At 41.2% G+C, this 25264-nt stretch overlaps 1 protein-coding gene and 1 long non-coding RNA gene across 2 annotated transcripts in view; both read right to left on the bottom strand.

The window, feature by feature from the left end:
- Positions 1 to 205: 205 nt before the first annotated feature.
- Positions 206 to 7497, bottom strand: hand2 (heart and neural crest derivatives expressed 2). Its single transcript, XM_080881357.1, has 2 exons — positions 5279 to 7497; positions 206 to 1178 (listed from the first exon to the last, which is right to left on the bottom strand). Exons 1-2 carry the CDS (start codon positions 5891 to 5893, stop codon positions 1056 to 1058), a joined length of 738 nt encoding a protein of 245 aa, XP_080737483.1. The 5' UTR covers positions 5894 to 7497; the 3' UTR covers positions 206 to 1055.
- A 2685-nt stretch (positions 7498 to 10182) lies between these two features.
- LOC308396207 overlaps positions 10183 to 25264 on the bottom strand; it is a 31871-nt gene continuing 16789 nt past the window's right edge. Inside the window, exons 2-3 of the long non-coding RNA XR_013971530.1 lie at positions 16405 to 17908; positions 10183 to 11143 (exon numbers count right to left, since the gene is read on the bottom strand). This is a non-coding gene — a long non-coding RNA (uncharacterized lncRNA). The remainder of the gene's footprint in view (positions 11144 to 16404; positions 17909 to 25264) is intronic.

Below are 25264 nucleotides of genomic sequence, written 5' to 3'. Positions count from 1 at the left end.
CATGTCACCTTTAAACCACTGACAAAGCTAGATTTGAAATGTAATAAAAACATTTATTATATGAGAGAACATTTCTTGTTTTTACCTTTGAATAAACCGGTTGACATATTATTAAATTAGCAACACTGAATTTCCAATTTTGCTTTTAGTGTTACTTTCATTAAAACCTTTGTGCAGTCTGACCAACTGAGAGTCAACAATCAACCCAGTTACCAGGTGGCAGTTTATTCAAATCGTGACACTGTTTTCATGACACATAAAGCATTACTTAGCTCCCGAGACATTTTGACACCACAACGTGGACACGTCGTCATCTGCCGTGACGACATTACATTTACAACAATAAACTGTAAGAGAAAGACGGAGAAACAGAAGAGATCTTCACATACACCTGGTCCTGTAACCACAGATACTCTGTAATATCAGACACAATGGCTGTTTGTATCCTTCCAGAGGTCACATTGCACATAAATATTTTTCCTTAAATAAAGCAAACACCTCAAGACCCTGTGTGTGAATCTGTGTATGTGTTTGTAATTTTGTGTAATTCTGTGTGTGGGAGTCGCACACGTCCTGGTATGATCTGGTAGAACATAACTCAGCGGTCTGCGCAGATGGACCACTCGTTCATTCCACCACACCGAGTCCAACAGATGACCTTTCACGGACATCAAACATGACCACTGACAAAGCAGTCTGTGGTTCGTTTCTGGACCTTAAGTTAGAATATAAAGTGGGATTTTGCTGATTGATGGTGTGTGTGTGTGTGTGTGTGTGTGTGTGTGTGTGTGTGTGTGTGTGTGTGTGTGTGTGTGTGTGTGTTAATCCTAAATTACAGCAAACTGTCATTGCCTTCGCGTCACACCTGAACAGAGCCTCACGCAGCGTCTCTGTAGCTACTGTTTGTGAGGGAAGCCTCGACAACCTTAGGAAGCCAGGCCGACTCCCGTTTCAGTTCGCCTGGACGCTCTCTCCTATTCGCAGTTCGACGGCCGAGCTTGAGAAAGGAAGGAGTGCTGTCAACCTGCGACAGGAGACATTGAGGCAGAGACGGACTACTGCTTCAGTTCCAGAGCCCAGACATGCTGAGGCCATCCCGTCCGCCCCTTACTTTTCTTATCGCCCGCTGACGAGGAGGACGACGAGGAGTTGGAGGACGAAGTCTTCGAGATCTCCACCTGTAAAAACATGAAATTTATCCTTATTATTTTATTTATTGATACATCTACTCTTTCTTTGAATGCGCAATACTTCAGACTACTACTACAATACCGAACGCACCTAAATTTTATTGATGTCTTGAATGTCTTAAATTGTAGGCAGCCTGTGTCACTGTGTAAAATAATGACAACGATGAGAAATACCCCAGCTACTGTGTACCACGCAGTATTAACGAATGGGTGGAATAGCCACTGTTAACATGAATAAAATAAAATAAAATAAAATAAAATAAAATAAAATAAAATAAAATAAAATAAAATAAAATAAAATAAAATAAATACATTTGAATAGGAATTCATATTTATTTTTTATTTTTGTTTTTTCCAACTAAGCTTGCGTTTTCAAAAGCCCCAAACGCTGCCCGTTATGACGTATTAGGCCTGATCAAAATAAGTTAGAATATATATATTCAGAGTACAACAGCAATATAGTAAACAGAAGAGCAGTTAGAAGAATAGACTTTGCTATGTTGGTAAAAATAAATAAATAAATAAATAACCACGTTCGCGCAAATGCAGGCACAACGTGGGGAACAACAGAGAGAAACTTTCGTTTCGAGGTTTCGTTCATCCCTTACCCAGTCTGTTTTTCTTTAACAACGACGACAATAATAATAATAATAATAATAATAATAATAATAATAATAATAATAATAATAATAATAATAATAATAGACCTCCTTAACAGGCCAAATGAGATAATCATTTTTAATGAATGAACGGCGTCTATGTAATTGGGATACTGTACATGTCAGGGGAAAGAATCCAGTGCGAATCATAAATTGACTCTATCTGTAGCAATGAGCGCTGACGACTCCTCAGTCCGGCTTAATGTTTTCCTTCTTACATCAAACTCCATAAAAACGCGACACTACGCTTTGAGCGAAGACAGCCTGCTCTAATTCTGCAGCGGTAAACCACTCTGCAGCTTTAGTGCACACATAATCCACCAACCTCGATCCATCCTACACAAGAGGGGAAAAGAAACAAAGTAACTAGTTCTGAACTCGAGTGATTACCTGAAGCCGTGGCGTTCAGACCTTTTTGAACGGCTTTAAAACGCCACGCAGAGAATATAAAGTACAAGTCAAAGAGGACAGGCCACCTGCAACCCCCCCGAGCTGAAATAGAGGAAGTGATTTTATTCTTCAGGCAAAGTGACAAATTTTAATATGCAACTATGACTATGAATTTTTTATATTAGATAAGTAAAAAAAAAAAGAGAATTCGTATTTTCAACCAGCAAAACTTACGCTAACAAAACATCAGAATTTGTCTCCAACTCTGAGTTTAGGGGAAAATGTTTACGAAATATTTTGTTTATGCTCTGTGTGTGTGTGTGTGTGTGTGTGTGTGTGTGTGTGTGTGTGTGTGTGTGTGTGTGTGTGTGTGTGTGTGTGTGTGTGTGTCATACAATGACCTAATACGTGAAAGCAAAGGCCTGAAAAAAGTTAATCCAGCATCCAGGAATTTTATTGTTAACAGACTGTATCCTTGAAACTAGCGAAACACAAACTGAACTGGAAAAAAACCTTCTGTGAATTGCGTTATATCCAGATGTTAATTCCCTATTTTACGCACTGCGATGTAAACTTACAAAACAACAACAACAAAACTGAGTTTATTTCCTCGAGACCGGCCACGCACCCCTCCCCCTTATTTGCAAGCTTAGAGGTCTGTCCTCTTAAGGACGCTGTAAGTTGTCCTCTGGGTTTCCCACTTTATTATTAATGGAAGACCAGGCTGAGGAACAGAAGCGCCATTATGTTAGTTCACTGATGTAACATAGTGATGCTTCTTCTTATTAATTATTTTGCGGATTTTTTAAAACTAATCAATGGATTCTGTTGACACGTAGGATATAATTTTATTCAGCTGTAGTGTCTCTGTTGGGCTGTGAAAATGTGCATTCAGCCCAAGCCAGGAGTCTCATGAGAGAGCTGACATGAGTTATGAAGTGGACTACATTCTCTGTTTGAAATATGAGGGAAAAAAGAAAGCTCTCTGGCTTCAATTATGCACCACACTTCCTATAGACAATAGACAGGAAATGATTATTCTCCTCCAGTCTCTGCTGTGGTATTGTTTGTCTGCTGAACAAACAATACCACACATGGCCATCATCCACACTCATCTTCTCTGCAGGACAAAGCTCAGTGGTCCCTCTAAGAAAGGCAACTTGTTGTGCTGATAATATTTATTCTGACATAAATAAGCATCATAAAGAAAATGCAGAAGCATGAACCGCTGACATAAGCTATGACCATATAAATATAAATATGGCCTCCGTTTGATATTACTATGTTTTGGCCAGATAAATGCTAGTGTGTGCGGGGATCAGCTGAATGCAAAAGGCAGGTAAGAATCCGCTGAAATGGAATTTCAACTGTTGGATTAGCCAAACAAATAAATAGCAAACAACTACACAGCCCTCTAAAGCTGGAGCCATGGCTTCCACATTACACATCTGGCAGTGCAGCCAGAGCTAAAAGTACCAAAAGTGACCAAAAGTACATAGCGTTACTGGCTGTAAGGATGATAGTGTTCCAGGCATAATAGTGGTCGGTCTGTATGGCAGCACCTGGCCCTCCTGGCTCCAAACCGTCAGAGAATGGCAGCCAGCTTTCTGTAGACTTATTTCATGTATTTGTAATCTTTTTGTATGTTTATGATGATATATGTTTTTGCTTGAGTGATCAGTGCAAAAGAAGTCATGTGACTATTACAAAAATAGGGAAACACTCTTCAATTTTACTATTTGCTCTCAGTTTATTGGCTATTTCAGCAGCCCATCTCCAAATAAATGTTGCTCTCTGATTACCCCCCATTTGTGTACTGTGTAATTCTAGCACACCATAAGCCCGTGCTGCTGTTTCCCCTTTCCCCTACCACAGTAGATTTTGGCTTGGTCTCTGCCTGTTCCCCACCCCACTCACTCATCACAGCACTGTAGAGACTGTTTTGGATGTCTAAAGGTCTACACACTTATACAGTAGTATAAGTATCACGTCTGCGTGGATAAGGGATGCGTCTTAATGCTGGAATTTAAATTCAGTGCAAATTAATATACACCGAGCTGATAACAGCTCTATCTATTCAGTCCATTAGTTTTCATTCAATATGCAGAAGATTCGCGGCTTGTTGGTGAATCTCGGTCAAATTGCAGCAGACAATTGGTTAAAACTTTATTTACGGTGCCACTACTGTTGTTGTTAACTGAATTTATCACTATTATTGTAGAGAACATTAAACCTAATAGCCGTAAAATATAGTAACTGTGTGCTGATGCCGCTTTATGAATAGGCTGCTGTGGAAAAAACATATGGGCACTCGTGCAAAAGCAAAAAGTACAATTTTAAATGTGTCGATTTTACTTCACATCATGTAAAACAACCCGCAGTTAGATACGAAAAGATGCCCCGTATTCTATAAATTCCAGACTATTCGGAAGTTCATTTTACACAATTTTTTATTTTGTGGAAAGTAAACGGCGTGACTCAGTGTTTTAAAAGAACTATGAACCTTCAGTAAATCCCACGATGCACAAAATGAATGTTTATTGTCTCCTGTCAGACGCTGCCTACCAACAACGTGTTGAAATGTCTCCTTCAATGATTCGTCTTTGTCAAATAAATCGATATGAAATAATTCAGTGTTAGGAGTGAATCAAATTTGTGAACTTAGGTAATTTGTTGAGTCGAGTAAAAATAAACTCATTTAATTCGTCTTAAATATAAGGTCACCATTGGAAATGATTTATCCATTTGGTTTGGAAAAAAGAGTGTCTTGCTTTGCCAGATATACAGTACAGAATTCTAAATCTGTAATTGCCTGTAATTATAATCCGATTTTAAACTGTTGTTACTTTTCTTCGAAAGTAACTCTAAATCCATCCTGCCCACTCCAGCGTTAGAACCTTCCTTTAATAACTCCTTTACTAATGAACCAGCTAACCAGAGACAATACTATATGTGTACTGTTTGCGTTAAGCGATTATTATAATGAATACCTTTTAACCTCATTTTCACAACAAATAGTGGCCGTAGAGCACATCTTACCGCCTCTCTTTTCCGCCGTTCTTCCCGAGCCTCCGTCTTTTTTAGCTCGGCCTTGAAAGCCTGGGTGTCTCCGTGTTGTTCGTCCTTGTCTAGGATGTCCATTAAGTAAGAGATGTAGCTGGTGGCCAAGCGCAGCGTCTTGATCTTGGACAGCTTGGTGTCGGCCGGGACGTTAGGGATACATTCCCTCAGCTCCGCGAAAGCTGAGTTAATGCTCTGGGTCCGCCGCCTTTCCTTGCGATTGGCCGTTGGTCTTCGCTTCACGGTCCGAGGATGAGTGTGGTGATGATGGTGCATACCGACCGTGGTTCCGTTCATCGAGATGGTGCCGGGTCCTGGAACTAACCCTCCAGGGCCATAGTAGTGGTGATGGTGTGGGTCCAGTCCGACGGTTGACCCACTGCCGCTGTTGCCATGGTACTCCGGGCTGTAGCCGGGCGCAAGGCTATACTCTGTAGGTGACATATCCGCGTGACTTATCAACCAGCTTGTGAAGTACGGTGGAGCACCGGTGTCTTCGTGACACCGACCGGCCGCCGCCGCATGCAGCGAATAGTGGTGGCTGTCGTGATGGTGCATGACCGGGTGGTGAGGGAAGCCCGAGACAAGACTCATAGTGACACACAAAAATACGCACTCGGGCACGCGTGAGCGCCCCCCACCCCAACGCGCGCGCACACACACACACACACACACACACACACACACACACACACACACACACACACACACACACACACACACACACACACACACAGCGCGCGCGAACAAGTCCTTGTCAGATGCTGCAGCAGCAATCGCACCTTCGTTAGTCAGCAGCGCTCAGAGTAGATGTCTGCATCCTCAGTTCATTCCCCGCGGTCGAAGCCAATCGCTTCCGACCATACGGGTCGGTATTCCGTGCGACAGTACACCGGACCCGTCCTAGCGACCTGTCGCGAGGCCTCTCAGTTGTGTTGAAACGACTCCTCCTAAGACATTTTCCTCATTTATCTTCTCTTTAAAAAGTCACAGCAGAACTTTTTAGGTCTCTTCTTTTACTGGCCACTCAGTGCGTATTCCTCTTCTTCACCCCCCACCCCACCCTGCACGCCATTTAATCTTTCTCGAGACAGTTGTCAGCTGTCAGGCTCAGGGCAGTTTGGCAATGCAAGACTGGTCTGTTCAGGCACAGGGTCACAAGTGGCTAGTTGATACTGAACTATTCTAAAGCCAGCTTGTCGGTGAGAGAGAGGGAGAGTGGGGTTCATTCACCACGTCATCTTCACTACCGGGGAGGAGAAACGGATTTCACTGCCTCAGTCAACCAATGGCGAGCCTCCGCCCCTTGCTCTGGCCCCGTCTGCAGGCTCTGTTTACTTCACTTTTATGTCAGTGGGTCTGCTAAGTAGATATGCTGGCATACACAGATGCGCGCGCGCGGTTTACGTTCACGCGTGCAGAAACCACTCCAAAGTCAAGAATACAGCGATGCTGATCCAGTTCTTGTTTCTGTTATCAAGAGTAAGGCTGCAATATGCAGACGAGATAGCCCAAACTCTATGGACCATATATGCATTTTAATTCACTATTTAGACTGTTAATGCATTTAAAACGTATTTAAGGAAACATGTCAGCAGTGACAGCACGCTGAAAGTCTCTGCTGCTGACATCAGATTAAGAGGCCTCTACTATTCTTTAATATGCTTTGGGGGTGTACGAGACTAGCTTCATAGGTCCTGTTTATAAAAATAATAATAATAATTTTGAACATGATTGGTGTTCATGTTCATACTAGTTTTAATTCAATTACGCAGCTATTATAGTGAATCTAGACGAGTTAAAGTATCTTTCATCTCCTTTGAATTCAAATTTATTCCAACACTCAGCAACACTAAGCGTTCGGGAGTACCTGCTTACAGCCTATATTTCTGACAGAGCTCATTTGAGTTGTGTATTCGTAGTTTTATAATACGACGCAGCGCATGCTTCGGCTAACGAAGCAGCGGTCCGCATCTCCACATATGCATATAAATCTCAACATTATAGTTTTGTGTGGGTTTTATTCAGGTCTAGATTTATTAAAGCAGGAAACATTGCACCCACATTTTGGTTGCAAGTGTTTAAAAAGTTCAGTCCTCACTGCTTACTGAAAATGTATTTATTTATATATTTATTTCTTTATTACGCAAATAACCGTTTTTTTTTATCGTATATGAATAAAACGTTAAAGCGATATAGTTAAATTTAAACACACTGAAATGCATTTAAGCTCATATTTTTTCAGATCTATAATTAAAGAAATTCATTTCGTTTACCGAACCACTGAAGGTCTCAATATTATTATTATTAATTAAGTAAGTAATTAATTAATTAACAGTAATCTCTGAATGTATCTCATTGTAAATAAACAGCCGGTAAAATATCAGGGCGAGGTGACTGACTGGACCCAAAGACGCGGCCTTTCCCAAAGAATACAAATGGAAAGATCAATAAATAACAAACTTTTTTGGTTGTGAGTTGGGCTCTACGAGGTCCACATCTTTATTAATTCTCTTTATTTGCCAGCGAAGTTCAGAGTCATCAATGAATCTGAACTTCGCTGCCGTTCATCAATCATTTAAAGAAAACGCTATATACAACATCTGAATATGTACACGCAATTTACCGCTATTTTTTAAATAGTTATTTATTTATTTACTTTATCTGAAGAGAGACAGTGGGGGTGGGGGCTTTGTGTGTGCGTTCAGTACTCCAGGCTGTGGAAACGCGTGAAATAAACACCTGAAATAAAATGAACTGGTTAACTGGGTGGGGCTACTGTCAAATGATTAATTTAAAATACTTGGAAAATCTTGCTGGCAATATAAATTTGGAAGCAACTTGAGATAATTGTAAGATTGTAACTGTAAGATCTCTAACAACATTTTCAAGACCTGCAGCATCTCACTCAAGGACTGTGATGCAGACACATACACATCATTGAAATCCACTGACTTCATGCGTGTGTGCCTGAATGCTTAAACGTTAACCTCCACTAGACCACTACTTACTTAGTTGAAGTAAGGTCGTTGTTAATGATTTCTGGCGCTGTAAAATGAAATGTTTTGGGGTCCCAGCAACACAGTAAGAAAATAGCAGCGGCACTGCGCAGCAACATGTTGCAGTGAAGGTCTTTTCCTTCTTTGTGACCATAAAGTAAACAGACACAAGAAGGAAACGAACTGTGTGTGTCTAATATGCATATAACACACTAGCACACTCTTTTTTTGACAGTCGCGATTCGATACTGTTGCTCAGGTTCATTTCACGAGTGTGAACAACGGCTGTGAAATTAGGAGTTGCCCATGCTTGCTTCTTGGCAACCTCATAAAATGGAAAACGCTGAGTTGTGACAATAACTTTCCTTATTTAACCCAAACTATGACCTTTCATAAATGTAACCAAGCAGTTGAACCAATGAGCCTGAGAAAACTAAATTCCATTTGAGAAAAACATAAAAACGATGAGGTTTTAAAAAAAGAATTTCTAAAAACACAGCTATTGCTCCATTGATTTGACTTTCATGGAGGTAATTCCATCTATATGACACTTTAAGGGCAAGTTTGTAGTTTATTTCAAGGTTCAGTAAGTTTTGCTTATCAGTTTAGCGTTTTATAGTTTTTATTAGTTTCTTTGTAAAGCCAGTCATTTACAGTCTAGCATAACTTTTCATTTCCCCAACTCTCTACAACAGCGTTGGAGAGAAAGCCATACAGGATAAAAATGATGTGTTCTGGTGGCAGAGACGAGGTTTTAGAGGCTAAACAGGAATCAGTGTTGGCGATGGGGCTATAAGACTGGACAACTTGGGAAACACTGTAATATGTTTGCTGTAGTCTTTCCTGTCAGCAGCGTAGCAACAGGTGTGCCATTTGGTATGTGAAATGGAGTGTTACAATGTTTCCAGTCTTACTGTGCAAATGAGTTGAAAGTGCAAATGTTGTATGAAGGATTTGGTCGTTTGATTCTGATTATATGAAACTATTATTAATGGTAACAAAAGTGTAATTTTATGAAAAGATACTTCAAACTAATGTCTGCTTCAGAGTAAAAGATCTTTGCCAACGGTTGTATCTCTGCTAGACTGTGCAGAAGACAGAGTTAAGGAGAAAATGGGGGTTGCAGAATGTGCAGAGGAATTCTCTGTGAGGAAGGCATATGATTTATATTTGTTTAAGTGCTGAATGGAGCTGATTCTATGTGTGTGCGTGAGTGTGTGCGTGTGCATCGTCCTGCTCTGTGTAATCCATCTATGTGAATGGGAGCTGTTGCAGTAATTTAGATCAGTTTGTCTCCTGATAATGATACATAATTAGACTGTAGGTCAGTCGGTCAGACTCCTGATCTCTCCCTCTCTATACATCCTTCTCTCTCTCTCTCTTTCACACACAGACACATGCAACCATGCACACATGCACACATCTATCCCCCTATATGCCCTCTTCTCTGATCTTAGTCATTCCTCCTTTGTATAAATAAATCTGACAGAGTAGCAGGGTTATGTGTCTGTGTGTGAAAGAAAGAGAGCGAGGTGGAGGCAGGGAGGGGGAAGGGGCAGAGAGGAAGACGGAGAAAGAGTAAAGCTATGTGTGTGTGTCAGGCTGATGATGTGCAGGTACATTCCAGAGCAGCGGAAGTTCCTTTTCAGAGTAAAGTGTTGTTGTTACCTGGGCTCACACCTACATGCAGTTCTGTAGGTAACCGTGTGCTGAGCTTTGCACAGATGAATATAATGTTGCGGTACAACAACATGAATTCTCATTTAAAATTAATAGGACAAAAATGCAAATTTCATAACAAGACAGACTCACACAGCTGCTAATGAAAATAAAGACATCTTTATTTAATCAAGATATATTTAGATGCATATTTTAGACGTGATTTTCTAAAATCTTAGCTGTGTAACAATACATTTTCAAATTATTGTTAATATGATTAAAACTGGCTTAAAGCTTTAACTTGACAGACTGACCAAAAATATTGTATATTGTATTATTTTTTTATTTTTTAGCCACAGTTAACTTTTCAGCATCTCTTGGACAATCAAGCAAAGGCCTTTTTTGGAGACAAGGAGACTATTTCTTAATTCTTCAGTGGTCTGATGATTTAAAGTATTTACATTTGAAACCCAAAACATCCAAATTCACTCTCAGTGCCAGTGAAACAGACCATCCTTAAGGTGCAACAAATAAACAAGTCCACGCGAGAACATTCAACCAAACAAGGATTATGCTTTTTAAGAGGTTGACACACTGTTGAAGTGGACCATAAAGAGAAGACTTCACGCAGAAAGTCCTCCCCATGTTGTCAGCGCCATAGAGAACAAAGAGATGGTTAATCTAAAGGATTACAGGTTTTGTAAAACTGCACAGGTTGAAACTGTGAAAAGGACGTGATATGAAAACAGAGCAGGGGCATTCTCAGTCATGTGAGAAAACAGCAAAAAACATCATGATACACTTTTTACGTACACTCACATGGTCAATAAATAAATAAATAAATAACAGGGTCTTGTTTGATAGGTAGGCAGAGATGCAAATCACCACATCAATAGATTGATAATAATCACTAACATATGTGTAACCTTTGTCTCCCTGTATCTTTAAAAATAAAAAGGTAGTTAGTCTTTGAGGCACCTGCTTCATATCCTACTTTGTTTTTAAAGAACTGCTTGTACACTTCTCCTGTGGATCAGCTGTGGTGATAAATATCATCCTCGATGTCCCAGCTCTGGGACTAGCATCGACTGCCTCATCTTAGACTTCAAATCCAAAAGACACCGAGCCATTGAACTTGTGATGAGCATACTTTAGATCCAAGCATCATCTTTTTGTAGATTTGTTGCTGAAACATAATCAGAAAGTAATTTGAAAACAATAGAAAAAGTTACAAAGGAAGTGTAAAAGAATTGGTCTGGTGTGGGACTTACGTGGCAGGGACTCATAACTAGGACTTTGCTATATAATTTCACAACCTACCACCAGACTGTGTTGAAGCCATGTATTGCTTTTATACAAACTATTAAGCAATAAATACAAATTATTACCTTTAATTTTTTCAGAAAGTATTTAAAACCACATTTAAAAATGTGTTGTAGCCACTTTATCAAATATTCATTTTTTTACTGTCATGCTTACTGTCACTACTAGTTCTTTTACACTAGCTGGCTCAAAAATTAGACTTACAAATATTAGCATTAATATTAACATTAGCACAAATAAAATTGTATATATTATATTACATATAGATACTTTGGCAGAACACCCACCTGCTTGGTAAACTGAAGCATTTTTTCAGCTTGCATAGTAATATTGTGAATGAAAGTATTTTAACCCTTAGTAATATCTTCAGTCAGCTCTTTAAACAAACCAAACTGCTGGTGAATACACATTTACCACCCTACTACGCTACCTGCCTACTGGTAAGCTACTGATATACTAAAACAACTATTTTAAACATCAACTTTATGGTAGACATCCAAATATAAAAGTAAGTAAGTAAAGAATAAATTAATATATGCGCAATATTTATTTACCTGTTACAAAGTTGCATAAATGTTAGTAGAAACTTGGAAAGATCTATCTAATGTTCTATAAACCGATGAATTAACCTTATTAAGTACTAAAGTCTACTTATCATTTCAAACCAGTTATTACAAAGTGTTACTAAATATTATCTTATGCTGTTTTAGAATAAATTATTTTAAATACCAGCTACTTGCTATTGAAGACTGCATGCACTAATGCTGCATGTTAGTCACAAGCTTCAAGTAATCCCATGTGCTTCATTTATTACTCTTGCTATAGAGGAATACTGTTCCAACAGTTAGAAAGTCTGAAATCACCACCGCTAGAAAACAGCTACAATTAAGAGAAAAATGCAAATAGTGCCATGATTAATGCATCACATCAGCTGTCTGTGTGCAGGTAATTACGTGGTCATTAAGAAGTAGTCCAAACTACGCTTTCAGTTTTAATAAGTTGGTCTGTTCCCACATTTTACTGAGCGCGCGCGCACACACACACACACACACACACACACACACACACACACACACACACACACACACACACACACACACACACACACACTGTATGTTTTATCATATTTTCCTAAACTCAAATAATCAGTCACGTAGTTTGTACACGTGTGTGTGTGTGTGTGTGTGTGTGCGCGTGCGTGCGTGCGTGTGTGTGTGTGTGTGTGTGTGTGTGTGTGTGTGTGTGTGTGTGTGTGTGTGTGTGTGTGTGTGTGTGAGGTTTTATATTGTTGACAAACAGGGGCCTCAGTGTGTGGGTAATCCTATCTTTCAGTTCTGGCTCAGCGCTAATCCAAATACACATTTAAGTGTTTTTATTTAAAATTACGAAGGAGCTCTGTAAGCCAGATTTTTCTTGATTTGATACAATATCCTTATTAAACATAGGCTAATCCAATCATGCAAGTACATGTAAACATTTACTGTTATAGCTGTCAGAGTACTGCATTCATGCAGGTGGAAACCATAACATGAGATAAACCAGGTGCAATGGATGGATTGATTAACAGAACTAACTATAAGATATAAGAACAAGATTTATTGGAAAATTTCATTGGATTAGGCACCAAAGACGTCTTTAACACTGATTTTGTGTTTTTATGAGTTATTAAAGTCTGTCCACTGTCCTTTGTCCCCAGGTTCTCATATATTATTCGTAGGGCTTTTTTAATTAATTAACCAAGTTTACAAATCAGTTCATAGACTTCAGTGATACATTCTGCACTTTATTTTTTTTGTGAAAACCAGTTCACTCTTTTCTCTGATCTGTTTGTTTTACAGGGTGAAGTGGTCACCGGTCTTTAAATTAGGACAGGGAGATTACATAGTCTATAGTTGATGGTGTGTTCTCAAACGCCCTCTGTGGTCATCTGTCTTAATGGCAAAGCTCTAACATAGTTTCCACTCTAATGTGAAGGAGATGTAAGAAGAGACAGCCAGCAAGGTTCTATTCCTGTCAAAAGGGAATTCTTGGATGTGTCTTTCTGATATTGTAGGGTGTAATATTGTAGGCAATGAAAGACCTATTTAATATTGTAGAAAAACTCAAATAAAACCTTTTCCAACACCTTCCCCCTGGTAGGCGCTACAGGGCACACCAAAACAAGCAGAGATCTGTACAGCTTCTCTCCAAAGCCCACTTAGGACAGTCACATAGAGTTTGTACTTAAAACATCTGCTGCTGAATCAAGGCAAGCTGTGTATACAGTCTTATACAAACAAACATAGATAGATAGATAGATAGATAGATAGATAGATAGATAGATAGATAGATAGATAGATAGATAGATAGATAGATAGATAGATAGATAGATAGATAGATAGATAGATAGATAGATAGATCGATCGATCGATCGGAGGTTTCAGCGGATGAACTCTCCTTTCCAGCACCCTGGTATAGACTTTCCCAGGGAGGCTGAGGAGTGTGATCCCCCTGTAGTTGAAACACATCCTCCGGTCAACCCTTCTAAAAGATGGGGACCACCACCCTGGTCTGGCAGTCCAGAGGTACCACCCCTGATCTCCATGCAACATTGTAGAGGCGTGTCAACCCTACAACATTCAGAGCCTTCAGGAGCCACCCCAGGTGCTCTGCCAGCAAGGAGTTGTTTACGTGACCTCGCACCCAGAGATAGGTGAGTCGTCCCCCTCCTCCCCAGACTCTCCTTCCTCCACGGAAGATGAGCTAGTGGCATTAAGAAGGTCCTCGAAGTATTCCTTCCACCGCACAACAATGTTCTCAGTCGAAGTCAGCAGCGCTCCACCCGCTCTATACACAGTGCAGGTAGAGCACTGCTTTCCCCTCCTAAGTCGCCTGATGGTTTGCAAGAATCTCTTCGAGGCAGTCCAAAAGTCTTTTTCCGTGGACTCTCTGAACTTCTCCCACTCTGGAGTTTTTCTGCTTGGCCTGTCGGTAACTATCAGCTGCCTCCGAAGTCCCATAGGCTAACCAAGCCTGATAGGACTCCTTCTTCATCCTAGTGACTCCCTTCAACTCAGCTGTCCACCATGTGGGTCGGGGGTTACCACCAGGCTCCTTCCCCAGCAGAAGGGTGACATTCAATCACCCAATTGCTTACCTTTGTAGCCGGAGGTCGATCCGCTGCCGCCCTGACCGCCACCAGGCACACGTTGCACCCAACCCTTATGGTGCCTCCAGCAGGTGGTGGGCCTGCAGGAGGTTGGGCCCATGTCACTTTTTCGGGCTGTGCCCACCCAGACCACATGGACTAAGGCCCAGCCACCAGACGTTCACCCTCAGGCACCCTCCACGGGCCTGGCTCCAGGGCGGGGCCCCAGTAACCCTATCCCGGGCAGCGTAAACTCTTCCCTTGATTGTACATTCATAGGGGTCTTTTGAATCGCTCTTTGTCTGGTCCCTCAACCAGGACCAATTTGCAATGGGAGACCTTCAGGCAACATAGTTCCTTGGATCCCTGAGACACAAAAAGTCCTCCACCACGATAAGGTAGCGATTCACGAAGGGGACTAACAACTCATCCATTCCTTATTTATTCTGGCATGTTTGCAACATAAATATGGTTTATATGTTATTTGGTTCTGTGTCATCTTGTCAGAATTGTCTCTTGTCTACTCTGCTGTGTACGCTGAGAGCAAAGAAATAACCAGAGCCCAATAAAGATGATTCTGATTCTGATTAATTGACTGTTGCAAGAACCTACAAAGCAACCAGAGTGCTAGATCTTAAAATCTCCAGTGTCAACTTATCCTTAGGTCTTATAATGAGTTCCAACAGAGGACAAGTACGATAAGTGCAGTAGGAAAATGTTCTAAGGAAATATATGCTAAATAAAACTGGTCTTCCCCCTAGACCAGAGAATTATGACCCTTTAGTGGGTTAGCCCATGAAGGGTTTCCATGTCACCCACTGAGAAGTTTCATTTTTCACTCAGAATCCACAGAGAGACCCCTGTACTTTGAGTTTAAATGCATATAGAATGTATGGGATTTTCATGTGCACTGATAGTTGATGTAAAAGACAAACAAGTCTACAATATTAATATTAAATGGGATGTATAATTCTCATGGGGGGATATCAGAGATATCTGAAAGTAACATGAATCCTTCATCCAAGCAAAGTTGGGCATCGTATCATAATTTAAACACTAATCTGCAGTGGTTTATATACTCTATGTACTACATACTGACTACTAATTCAGTTAGTGAAGGGAAATGCAGTGAATAATATTCTTGATTGGTCGTACAGCACCGCTAATCATTTCTATGCTTTGGAAATTGTCTGTAATCCACCACAGAATTAAATAAACTCTGTTTTGCATTTTCTTTGTAACTGTACTGGTGTCTGACCTACAAGCCTATCTAAAACTCTTCAACATGTTTATGTTTCACAGCAGATTTTCCAAAGCCAGAGCCAGGAGTACTCTGCAAACACTTGTGAAGAGAGTGAGGCTGCATTCAGACAGACAACACTGCGCATAAAGACCCAGCAGTCTTTCTCATCTGAAAGCAGTGAATGGCCTGTATCAAATGAGGGTGCCAACTCAGAGAGGTGTAGCAAGAATAATAATTGTGTACACGGTAATAACTGAAAGTGTATGTGTCAAAAAAAACAACCCAAGGCAACAGAAAAAACAGAATCAGATTGTACACATGCTCGTTTCCAGCTCCCACATAAATTTGTACACAGTAACAGGCCTAATATTCCACTCTCTATTTGCCAGCATCTGATCACAAATTGTTGGTGCAAAACACCTCATAAAGAAGAAAAAAAGTAAATGTTTAAACACTTGTTCACTCCAACCACTTTATATTTACGTTGCACCATGCAGTTGCATTATGCTCCAAAGGTGAAGATGGCAGATAAAGTAAATACAGAAAGCAAAGTGAGTTGCTGGTGCTACTAAACTATATAAAAACTAACATTTTATTTATTAATATCTTACAGTTTTTTACAGACGCTAGGACACATGTCTCAATAAAACAGAAATAAAACAATTGGGACATGGAATGTCACCTCTCTGGTGGGGAAGGAGCCTGAGTTAGTGCGTGAGGTTGAGAGGTACTGGCTAGATATAGTCGGACTCACCTCTATGCATGGCTTGGGCTCTGGAACCAGTCTCCTGGAGAGGGGCTGGACTCTGTCTCAGTCTGGAGTTGCCCCTGGTGAGAGGCAGCTTGCTGCCGGTACGTTGGGGATCTTCCTGGTGGATGAAAGGGTTTGTTCCCTGCGCCTTAGGGTCGGGGAACGGGTCCTGACTGTCATCTGCGCTTATGCTGAAAATGTTGAAATGTACTCACTCACTTTTTATTATTATTTGTAAATATGTGTACAAATGGTTGGTTTTTTGTACTGTTTTTATCAATAAATCTCAGCAACAAAGGACATACACCCATGTGTGTTGATTTCTCCCTAAGACGGCAAACTGAAACACTCCAAGTTGGTGACTTTTGGAGATTTATTTCCCTGGATGATTGAGAATGCATCAAGATGAAACACAAAAGGAAGTTCACAGCTTTTAGCAGCTCCCCCACCCCCTCAATCACACCCCCCCACTCCCCTCCCTCCAGAATTCCCAGGTAACAACCTAATTTACATATGAATGACTAGCCAATTTAGCTTCCACTTGGCTGAAGCTAAAGCTTAGCTAAAAGCCTACCAGCCATTTGGCTGCTCTCCGGGTTTTATAGGTAGAAAGGTAGAAGCCTGGGGATGTGAGTAGGTAGGCTGTAGGCCGTAGTAGGCCGTAGGTCGATGATCGATTTTGTAATCGTATCAGCAGACCTGCGACCATATGTTCTGGACACCCGGGTAAAGACAGGGGCTGAGCTGTCAACTGATCAACACCTGGTGGTGAGTTGGATCAGGTGGCGGGGGAGGACGCTGGACAGACCTGGTGCACCTAAACGCGTAGTGAGGGTGTGCTGGGAACGTCTAGCAGAGGCCCCAGTCCGCGAGATCTTCAACGCACACCTCCGGCAGAGCTTCGACAGCATTCCGAGGGAGACTGGGGACATTGAGTCCGAATGGATCATGTTCAGTGTCTCCATTGCCGAAGCTGCTGCATTGAGCTGCAGCTGCAAGGTGGTTGGTGCCTGCTGTGGTGGTAATCCCCGAACCAAATGGTGGACACCAGAGGTGAAGGGAGCCACCAGGCTGAAGAAGGAGTCCTATCAGGCTTGGTTAGCCTGTGGGACTCCAGAGGCAGCCGACAGGTACTGACAGGCCAAGTGGAATGCGGCTCGGGCAGTGGCTGAAGCAAAAACTTGGGTGTGGGAGGAGTTCGGAGAGGCCATGGAAAAAGACTTTCGGACTGGCAAACCATCAGGCGTCTCAGGAGGGGAAAGCGGTGCTCTACCTGCACTGTGTATAGTGCTGGCGGAGCGCTGCTGACTTCGACTGAGAAAATTGACGGGCGGGTGGAAGGTATATTTCGAGGACCTCCTTAATCACACTGACACGTCTTCCGAGGAGGAAGCAGAGTCTGGGGATGAGATCACTGAGGCAGTTAAACAACTTCTTGGTGGTAGACCCCCTGGTGTGGATGAGGTCCGCCCCGAGTTCCTGAAGGCTCTGGATGTTGTTCATCAGACTGCAAGAAGTAATGGAGAAGAGAAATATGTTGTTTTGGCACTGCACAGCTTTGAGCCATACACTTGGACCAGTTCTTTTAGAGACTGGTAGAAAATTTGCCCAAAAACATGCCAGACTCAAATAGACTCAAGAATATTGTAACTTATATTGGCAGCAGTGAGATGCCCAATTGTACTGCATATAATTTGCACCTGGCCTGATTCTCACTGAGTTAAAGTATCTATTCTGAAAATTATCTCCATAGTGGCAAATGATGAGTCATGATGCCTTCCCTTTCTACAGGGAAGCAGGCTAGAACCAGAAGATAAGGACTGAGCTAGTGTGCAGAGAACAGTGCAGATGGAGGAAGACCAGCAATGGAAATAGCTGAGCAGACCCAGTGTACGTGCAATAAAACTGAATATGAACCAAGCACCTCCAGGGTCATGTTGGGTATCCCAGTAACATAAGTCCTGCTACAGTGGCATCCACCCTCCTGACACACATGTCAGACCCATAGGACCTGCAGCCAGGCTGTGGCACAGATGTGACAGAGCTAGCCACCACTCATCCCAAGTAGGTGGTGGTGCACCAGCAACAGCGTAAGATGCTGGTACAAACGGAGTGACAGTGCAGTTGTTGGAGACTCTAGCTCTGTCTGAGTCATTTCATCAAGCGCTGCCGCTACCAGTGATCACGTTGCACAAGATGCAGAGTGGGATGATCCTGAATCCTTTCTGGATATGTTCGAGGCCACGGAGTTAAGTAAGTAAGCAAAATGTTATTTATATAGCACCTTTCAAGATAGAAATCACAAAGTGCATCATAGAAAAATACCAGAGCATTTAAAACAAATAAAAACAAAAAAAGTTAACAAACACAATTCCAAAAACATGAGTTTTTAATAGTTTTTTTTAAAAGAGACTATTGAGTCCACAGACCTCAAGCTCAGATAAAGACAGTCCCAGAGTCTGGGGGCCACAGAGACAAAAGCTCTCTCTCCCTTAGTTCTTGGTGCAGGCATGCCAGTGGCCACGGAAGAGTGTTCACAGTGGATAACGCCCCTGCTTTCCAGAGAGGCCATGCGTCGTGAGACAAGCTCAAGGATGTCTGTTGGGCTCCTTAGAACGTCCATCAGAGACACACCATACTAAGCATTTTCTCTCTGCCTCATCTCATCAGGTCCTGGCAACTCAGGGACTGCATCCAGGTCACAGGGAGTCATGCAGATGTCAGGGCAGGAGTGCTGGAGATGCAGGCATAAATATCCCATAGTGTCCGTAGAAATTAAATACAAGGGCAAAAAGTATAGAGTTAAGGCTTTGATTAGCTCTCTTTACTTCTCGATACCGATTGGTCCAGTGGGTTAAAAACTTGGTGGGACAATGTGTAAGGGTTTACTGACGACAGATAGGCAAATGTGATTCTTGTGCTGCATGCAGTCCGCCAATTGCTCCAGAGAGGAGTTATAATAATGGCTGGTCACATGAGATACAGCAAAATTGTAGTGAATTTTATTGTTCCTGCAACTGGGGGGATGTGTGCTGGTGGTGCACATGTTGCCTGGAATGTCAGCTGGCAACACATTACCTTTAATGGAGGTCCAGTTTGAGCATGGACTCGATCATGCCATTTCACCAGAGTGTGTTGGGATATCACTTTGTATTATTTATGCAACACAGTATCCCAAAACAGAGTCTCTGCAAAGATTGTAGTCAGGGGCTGTTTCAGGTCATCTCCTAAATCAGCATCCTGAAAGAGGTACTGACTGTCAGGGCACATTGTTCATGTCTCGCTTGATAAAACAACCGTGCAAATTACTAGGCTTTAAATAAGTCTGACTAAACGTCTACCTCCTCAGACCGATCTTTTCTCCCTTTGTACCATTATTGTTTGGCAGGACGCACGGTCGATCATTGTATTATTTAAGGAAAGCTGGGAAGAATATCCAAGATTCAGTTCGTCTTGGACCTGAAGCAACACTACACATGCTGGGGAGACTACTATGGGAGGATTTGCTCCAGGAATGCCAGCAGCACCTATACAACAGAAGGGCTAGACTGAGACAATTGATACCAGGAGACAGTCTTTCTTCCAGCTCCAAACTACTCACCAAGTAGTCTGTACTCACCCTTTGTGGTCACCCAGTGAGTCCGGGACATACACTATACTTTATAAAGCACTTGGAGTGCTCAGGTAGAGTAGAAAAGCTATATAACCAGTCCATTTACCATCCATTTATCATTTACTATGAACTTGTGCCATGGAGCAGAACTGGAGCCACACAAACATACTACCTAAACCTTATCAAAGCATGGAGAGAGGCAGACTCTGCTTCTTTGGTGAGCCTGGTAAAGGATAGACATCAGTTAGGGCTTGAGGTGCCAAATTCATCCATTTCATCCTCCCTCCTTTGTGATGACCGTCTCACACTGGTCCAGAGAGTGGATTTTGGTGCAATGCAGATGTGTTCTGCAAAGCGTGACTACCAGGCAAACAGTATGGTTCAAATTCACTTTTATTGCTGCCACAGTGTGTTCACCCAGCTAAGTGCCTCTGTCGATCATATCCCATAGTCTGCTTTATGATTCATGCCTGGCAACGCATTCTGCAAAAAATGCACTATTTTGTGTGTTAAGTTACTACATGGAGAACAAAGCATCTGGTACTAGGAGCAGCAGCACAAGTCACAAAGATGTGGAAAAACAAACTAGTTTCCTTCACATTCACATTTTTTAAAAATCTCAAATTCCAAAACAACATCTTATTTGAATTTATCACAAGCTATCTGTAACTCCTTGAGACCTTGTCCCTTACTTGGGAGCCATTTTTAACATTTTTCATTCCTTTGAGCTCTGTGATATTAGTTGGACCTGACAGTATAAAAACCATCAAAAACCATGACCAAAAAAGTATTGTCATTGAAGACAAAGTCTGTTTTTTCCAAAGTAAGTCTTGATATGGGAATAGTGGGTTTACAACCCAACATTCAAAAAAGTTGGTATGCTCTGTAAAATTCATACAACAGAACAGAAGAACAGAGAAAATATCAAAGGTTTAAACCAAGAAAATGTGCCCTTTTCAAGCAGCAGCACATCTCACAGAGTTGAATCCTTTTTGTCTGTGCGATTCTGGGAACTCAGGAGATCAGTTCTTGGCCTTCTGTTATCCCGTCTAGTGTGAGCGTTGATGTGTGTGTCTTGTCCCTTGTACACAGATACTTGTCCAAATTCTCTTCATCTTTTAGTGATATGTCCTTTAGAGGAAGTCTTTACAATTTTACTTTGATGGAAATTATTTTGATTATTTTTTATTTGGAAACACTTGTCTCCATGGAGATCAACAGAAACAAGCCTGAACAAAACCAGCTCACAGCGCTCACACTATACACTGAACATGTTCATCAATTTATTATTCAAATAATTATTTAGGATTATGTGCCTGACTCAGTACATGTTGATCTGACTTTCATTTTATATGATATTAAATATATATACATTCAGAATTGTTATACTTTAATGTAGGATAAATGTCAGGAATACAAGTGAACTATCAACAATACAAAGACATGTTAACTGATTATAAACTGAATGAGTCAACCAGTGAAAAGTACAATTTGGATTCCTTGTCTCCTTCCCTTTTTTCTTTCCCTCGCCCTCTTTTTTTCTTGTCCCTGTGTTTACATTTTGTTTGGACTACAGGAAGCCATTCTTAAAGCAGTGCTACAGATAGAGTAGCATGTGCGTATGGATGTGTGGATAAGTGCGTGAGTGATGCTGGAGTTTCTGGCACAGAGCCAACTGACCATAAATAAAGCTCTAAAAAAATGGAAATCTCATTTGTCTGCTGGTAGAGAGAGGGGGGGGGGGGGGGGGGGGGGGGGAGAGGGAGGGGGGGGGAGGTAGTAGTAGTAAATGGAGACTGTATATTTTCGGAATTTCTGCCAAGAGCATTTTTAAGCATTGTTTAAGATTCTTGGTATCACTGGTGTTAAGTCAACTCAGCATTAAGTTGATTTAAATCAGTATTAAGTCAACTATGTTCTGATGTACCCCAACAAAGGGGCAATGAGACTCTCCGGTTAGCTAAAATGATGAAGATCCATATGAAGCTCTACAAGTCTGCACACTGGTTGAGTAGTCAGTTGCAGGTTTGTCAGCCAGAAGTCTAGTTGGGAATGTTGTGCCCTGCATCAATTGCTACTCTTTAGTTGTTGTTTTGAATAATATCTTTTTTGCCTTTTCTTTTTGGTTTTACTTGCTGGTTGGTTTAAACACTTAAAAACTACTTGCTTAGGAAAAATGTATGGTTTGGGATCATTCATAACAGTGAGCCTTCACGTTAAAAAATTATTATGAAAGTCTCGTACATCACCGGAGGACATTTGTGTGTAAAACCAGCAGCTCCTGGTTTCATTTGGAATGATATTTCAGTTCATACACATACAGTAGCAATAAAAAGTCTTATTTTATTTAAATCTGTTAAAAGGAAACATGTCTGGGGTTTTTTGGCCAACAGCAGATGCATCAATTTAAGGACTAGATGCATCTCTCAGTGTCAGGATTTTGCAGGATTTTATCCAGCAAAAATGTTATCTGTATCTTAAGGACATGACTTTCATCTACTTTCCTCATAAAGTCTTTTAAGCATGTACTGCGTGCCATGCTGAGATTATCTTTGTATAAAAATATGATTTTATGATGTCAAACCGGAAAAAGTTATCAGTTTTTGCTGCTAGTGAAAAGTTCCTAAAGCTGCCATTTAAAGCTGGTTCTTTGCTGAAGGGCAAATAATAAAGATTTACTTCAGTTTTCAGTTGCCTTAAAGCACTTGATGCAAATGAGACTTTTATTATTACTATTTTATTTATTTATTTGCAGTAAAACTACTAAAATTACTCGTATCAGGTCATGCTTTTCTTGAGCTTACTGCCAGAAAACTAGGGTTCACCTTTTCCAGTTTAATATTTGTTTATTGTAAAAGCCACTTATATTGCCTACCTATGGACAAGAATAGAATAAAATAGATTTATTTCCTTTTGGTTAGACACAGTACAGACAATGTTTATAATTCTCGTTCCAGCAGCAGTCTTTTCAATAAACAGTCTGACACTCTGATAAATTGCTGCAGTCCAACACGGTTTGTTAACACTGTTCTTCTCTCCCTCTCTATCTTTGGCTAGCACTACTTCTCCATCTCATACATGCTTGTAGAGCAAAAAAAGCTGCAGCCTTAACAGTATTTCATTTTTTTTCTTAAGCATGCCTATTTTTAAACAAAATCTTCCATCCATCTGCTTATCCTTTTCAGGCTCGCGTAGGGGCGCTGGAGCCTACCCCAGCTGTCATAGGGCAGGAGGCGGGGTACACCCTGGAGCGGTCGCCAGTCTGTCGCAGGGCTAACACGCAGAGACAGACAACCATTCGCACTTATATTCACTCCCACTGGAGCCTGATGGTGGAATTGAACGCAGGACCTTCTTGCTGTGCGGCAACAGTGCTAACCACCCTGCCACCCTGCTACCCTAACAAAATCTTTATCAGGGTTAAATTAGTAAACGCTCTAGTTTACACCATGCTCCAGTGGCCTCTTTTGCACGTCTTTGCTCTTGCTTCTTTGGGTTTTCCCTTTACCAGGTTGTGACTCTGAAAGATCTGCACCTGATATTTTAACAAATGAAAAGTTTTTTCCATAGGCAGGGCAGCAATGACTCATTTTGCCCTCCTCAGTTTGGGACACTAACCTGTCCCATCCTGGACCTTCTAGTCTACTAGTACAAATGAACTGTACTGTCAGAGTGCAGCTGGGTCACAGCCAGCAATAACACTGATTTTGCTGCAAGGAGGGATTTGGCATTTTGCTTCAGTTCAGCAAGAACTGGAGTTAAGACAGCACTGAAGTGATCCAAAAGGATAGTGGGTCAAGCCTGGTTTCCTCCTGCTCTGATAACTATGCTGCATTATAGACAGGGCAATAGAGTTCTGACAGAATGTTAGTCTATGCTTTAAATCAGTGTTTAACATTTTCTTGTCTCATGAAGTACAAATAATTCTATATCTACTGAAAAGCATACTTCACAGTGATCGGTCGATCGGGCAATACTCAGTTAAAGTTAGTCCTCCATATTCAGCAACACTGATATCCCGTATTCAGTCAGACCAAACCTCTTTGCAGCTTTATTGGGTGAAACGTTCCAACTCAGCTGGCTCTACTGTAACTTTGCCAACATAAACAGGTGACATGTTGGCTCAGAGCAGGGTCTGGGTCAGAATCTCCCTGTTTCTATGTAAAGTTTACGTGTTCTCACTGCGCCTGCACAAGTCTGAGTGAAGTCACACTCTCCATTCTTGGCATTAGTGTTTGATTGATTTTTTTTTATCGTCTTGTGCATGCATTTTCCTCTCATATCAGTTTAAAAGCACTTGCACAGCTGAATGTATGAATATTAACCTTAATATTTGCATTAACTTGACTAGAACTTAATTTATACATGCTACTTGCAGCTGCTCCCTTGTCACCAGGGACCGCCACAGTGAGTAGCTCCACATGTTTGATTTGGTGGATGTCCTTCCTGACACAAGCCCAAATGGGAATTGTTTCCCTGGCTCGAAGACTTAGCAATTAACAGTCTTAACAATTTATATAAAGGGATAAAAAAATAATTTAAAAAAATTCAAAAGCCTCAATGGCATGTTTTAAAATACTGCAATTGCAAATTTCTGTTCAAACTTAAAGTCTACAGTCAACTACAAAAATCTAGAATCAATTACACCAAAAAAAGTTTAATTCAGTGTCACTCCGTTTAAAAAACGAGTGAAAAGCAATATTCATGCAAAGTACAGTATCTGTATAAGCACATGCCTGTCTCTGTGTCCTTTCTTCTTCTTTTTTGACTTTGTGTGCCTGCCATGGTGGTCCCATCCATTAACTCATGTTTCATGTTTGATGTCCAGCCATTAGTACAATCACATTATCCATTCTATCCTGCTGTATGGGCCTACTGTATGGGGCCTGTGTGTGTGTGTGTGTTGTACTGTCTAATCTTAAGGCCAACGTAATTAGCAGTGACCTCATGGTACAGGACAGCGCCAGCACTGCTAATGACCCCTAATGACCTCATAGCTCAAAGTCAGTGAGTATATTCCACATCCTTAAATGGTTTTCTGTCAGTATTACCAAGTTTATGGACGCTACGATAGCCAGTAAATAACAAAAAATAGCTAAAACATGAGTGTGTTTTGATCTCATTGTCATTTTTTTTACAATAAAGATATCACAACGTCTGATTCTGCAGACAGCTGGCTAGAGCAGAAAGAGGTGCATGTTTTTCTTGCTTTTTTGTACAGACATGGTCGTTTCCTAAAAACCTGAAAAA

Source organism: Rhamphochromis sp. 'chilingali' (assembly GCF_963969265.1).
Source record: "Rhamphochromis sp. 'chilingali' genome assembly, chromosome: 4".
Taxonomy (NCBI): domain Eukaryota; kingdom Metazoa; phylum Chordata; class Actinopteri; order Cichliformes; family Cichlidae; genus Rhamphochromis; species Rhamphochromis sp. 'chilingali'.
This window is presented reverse-complemented; position numbering and strand designations above follow the sequence as displayed.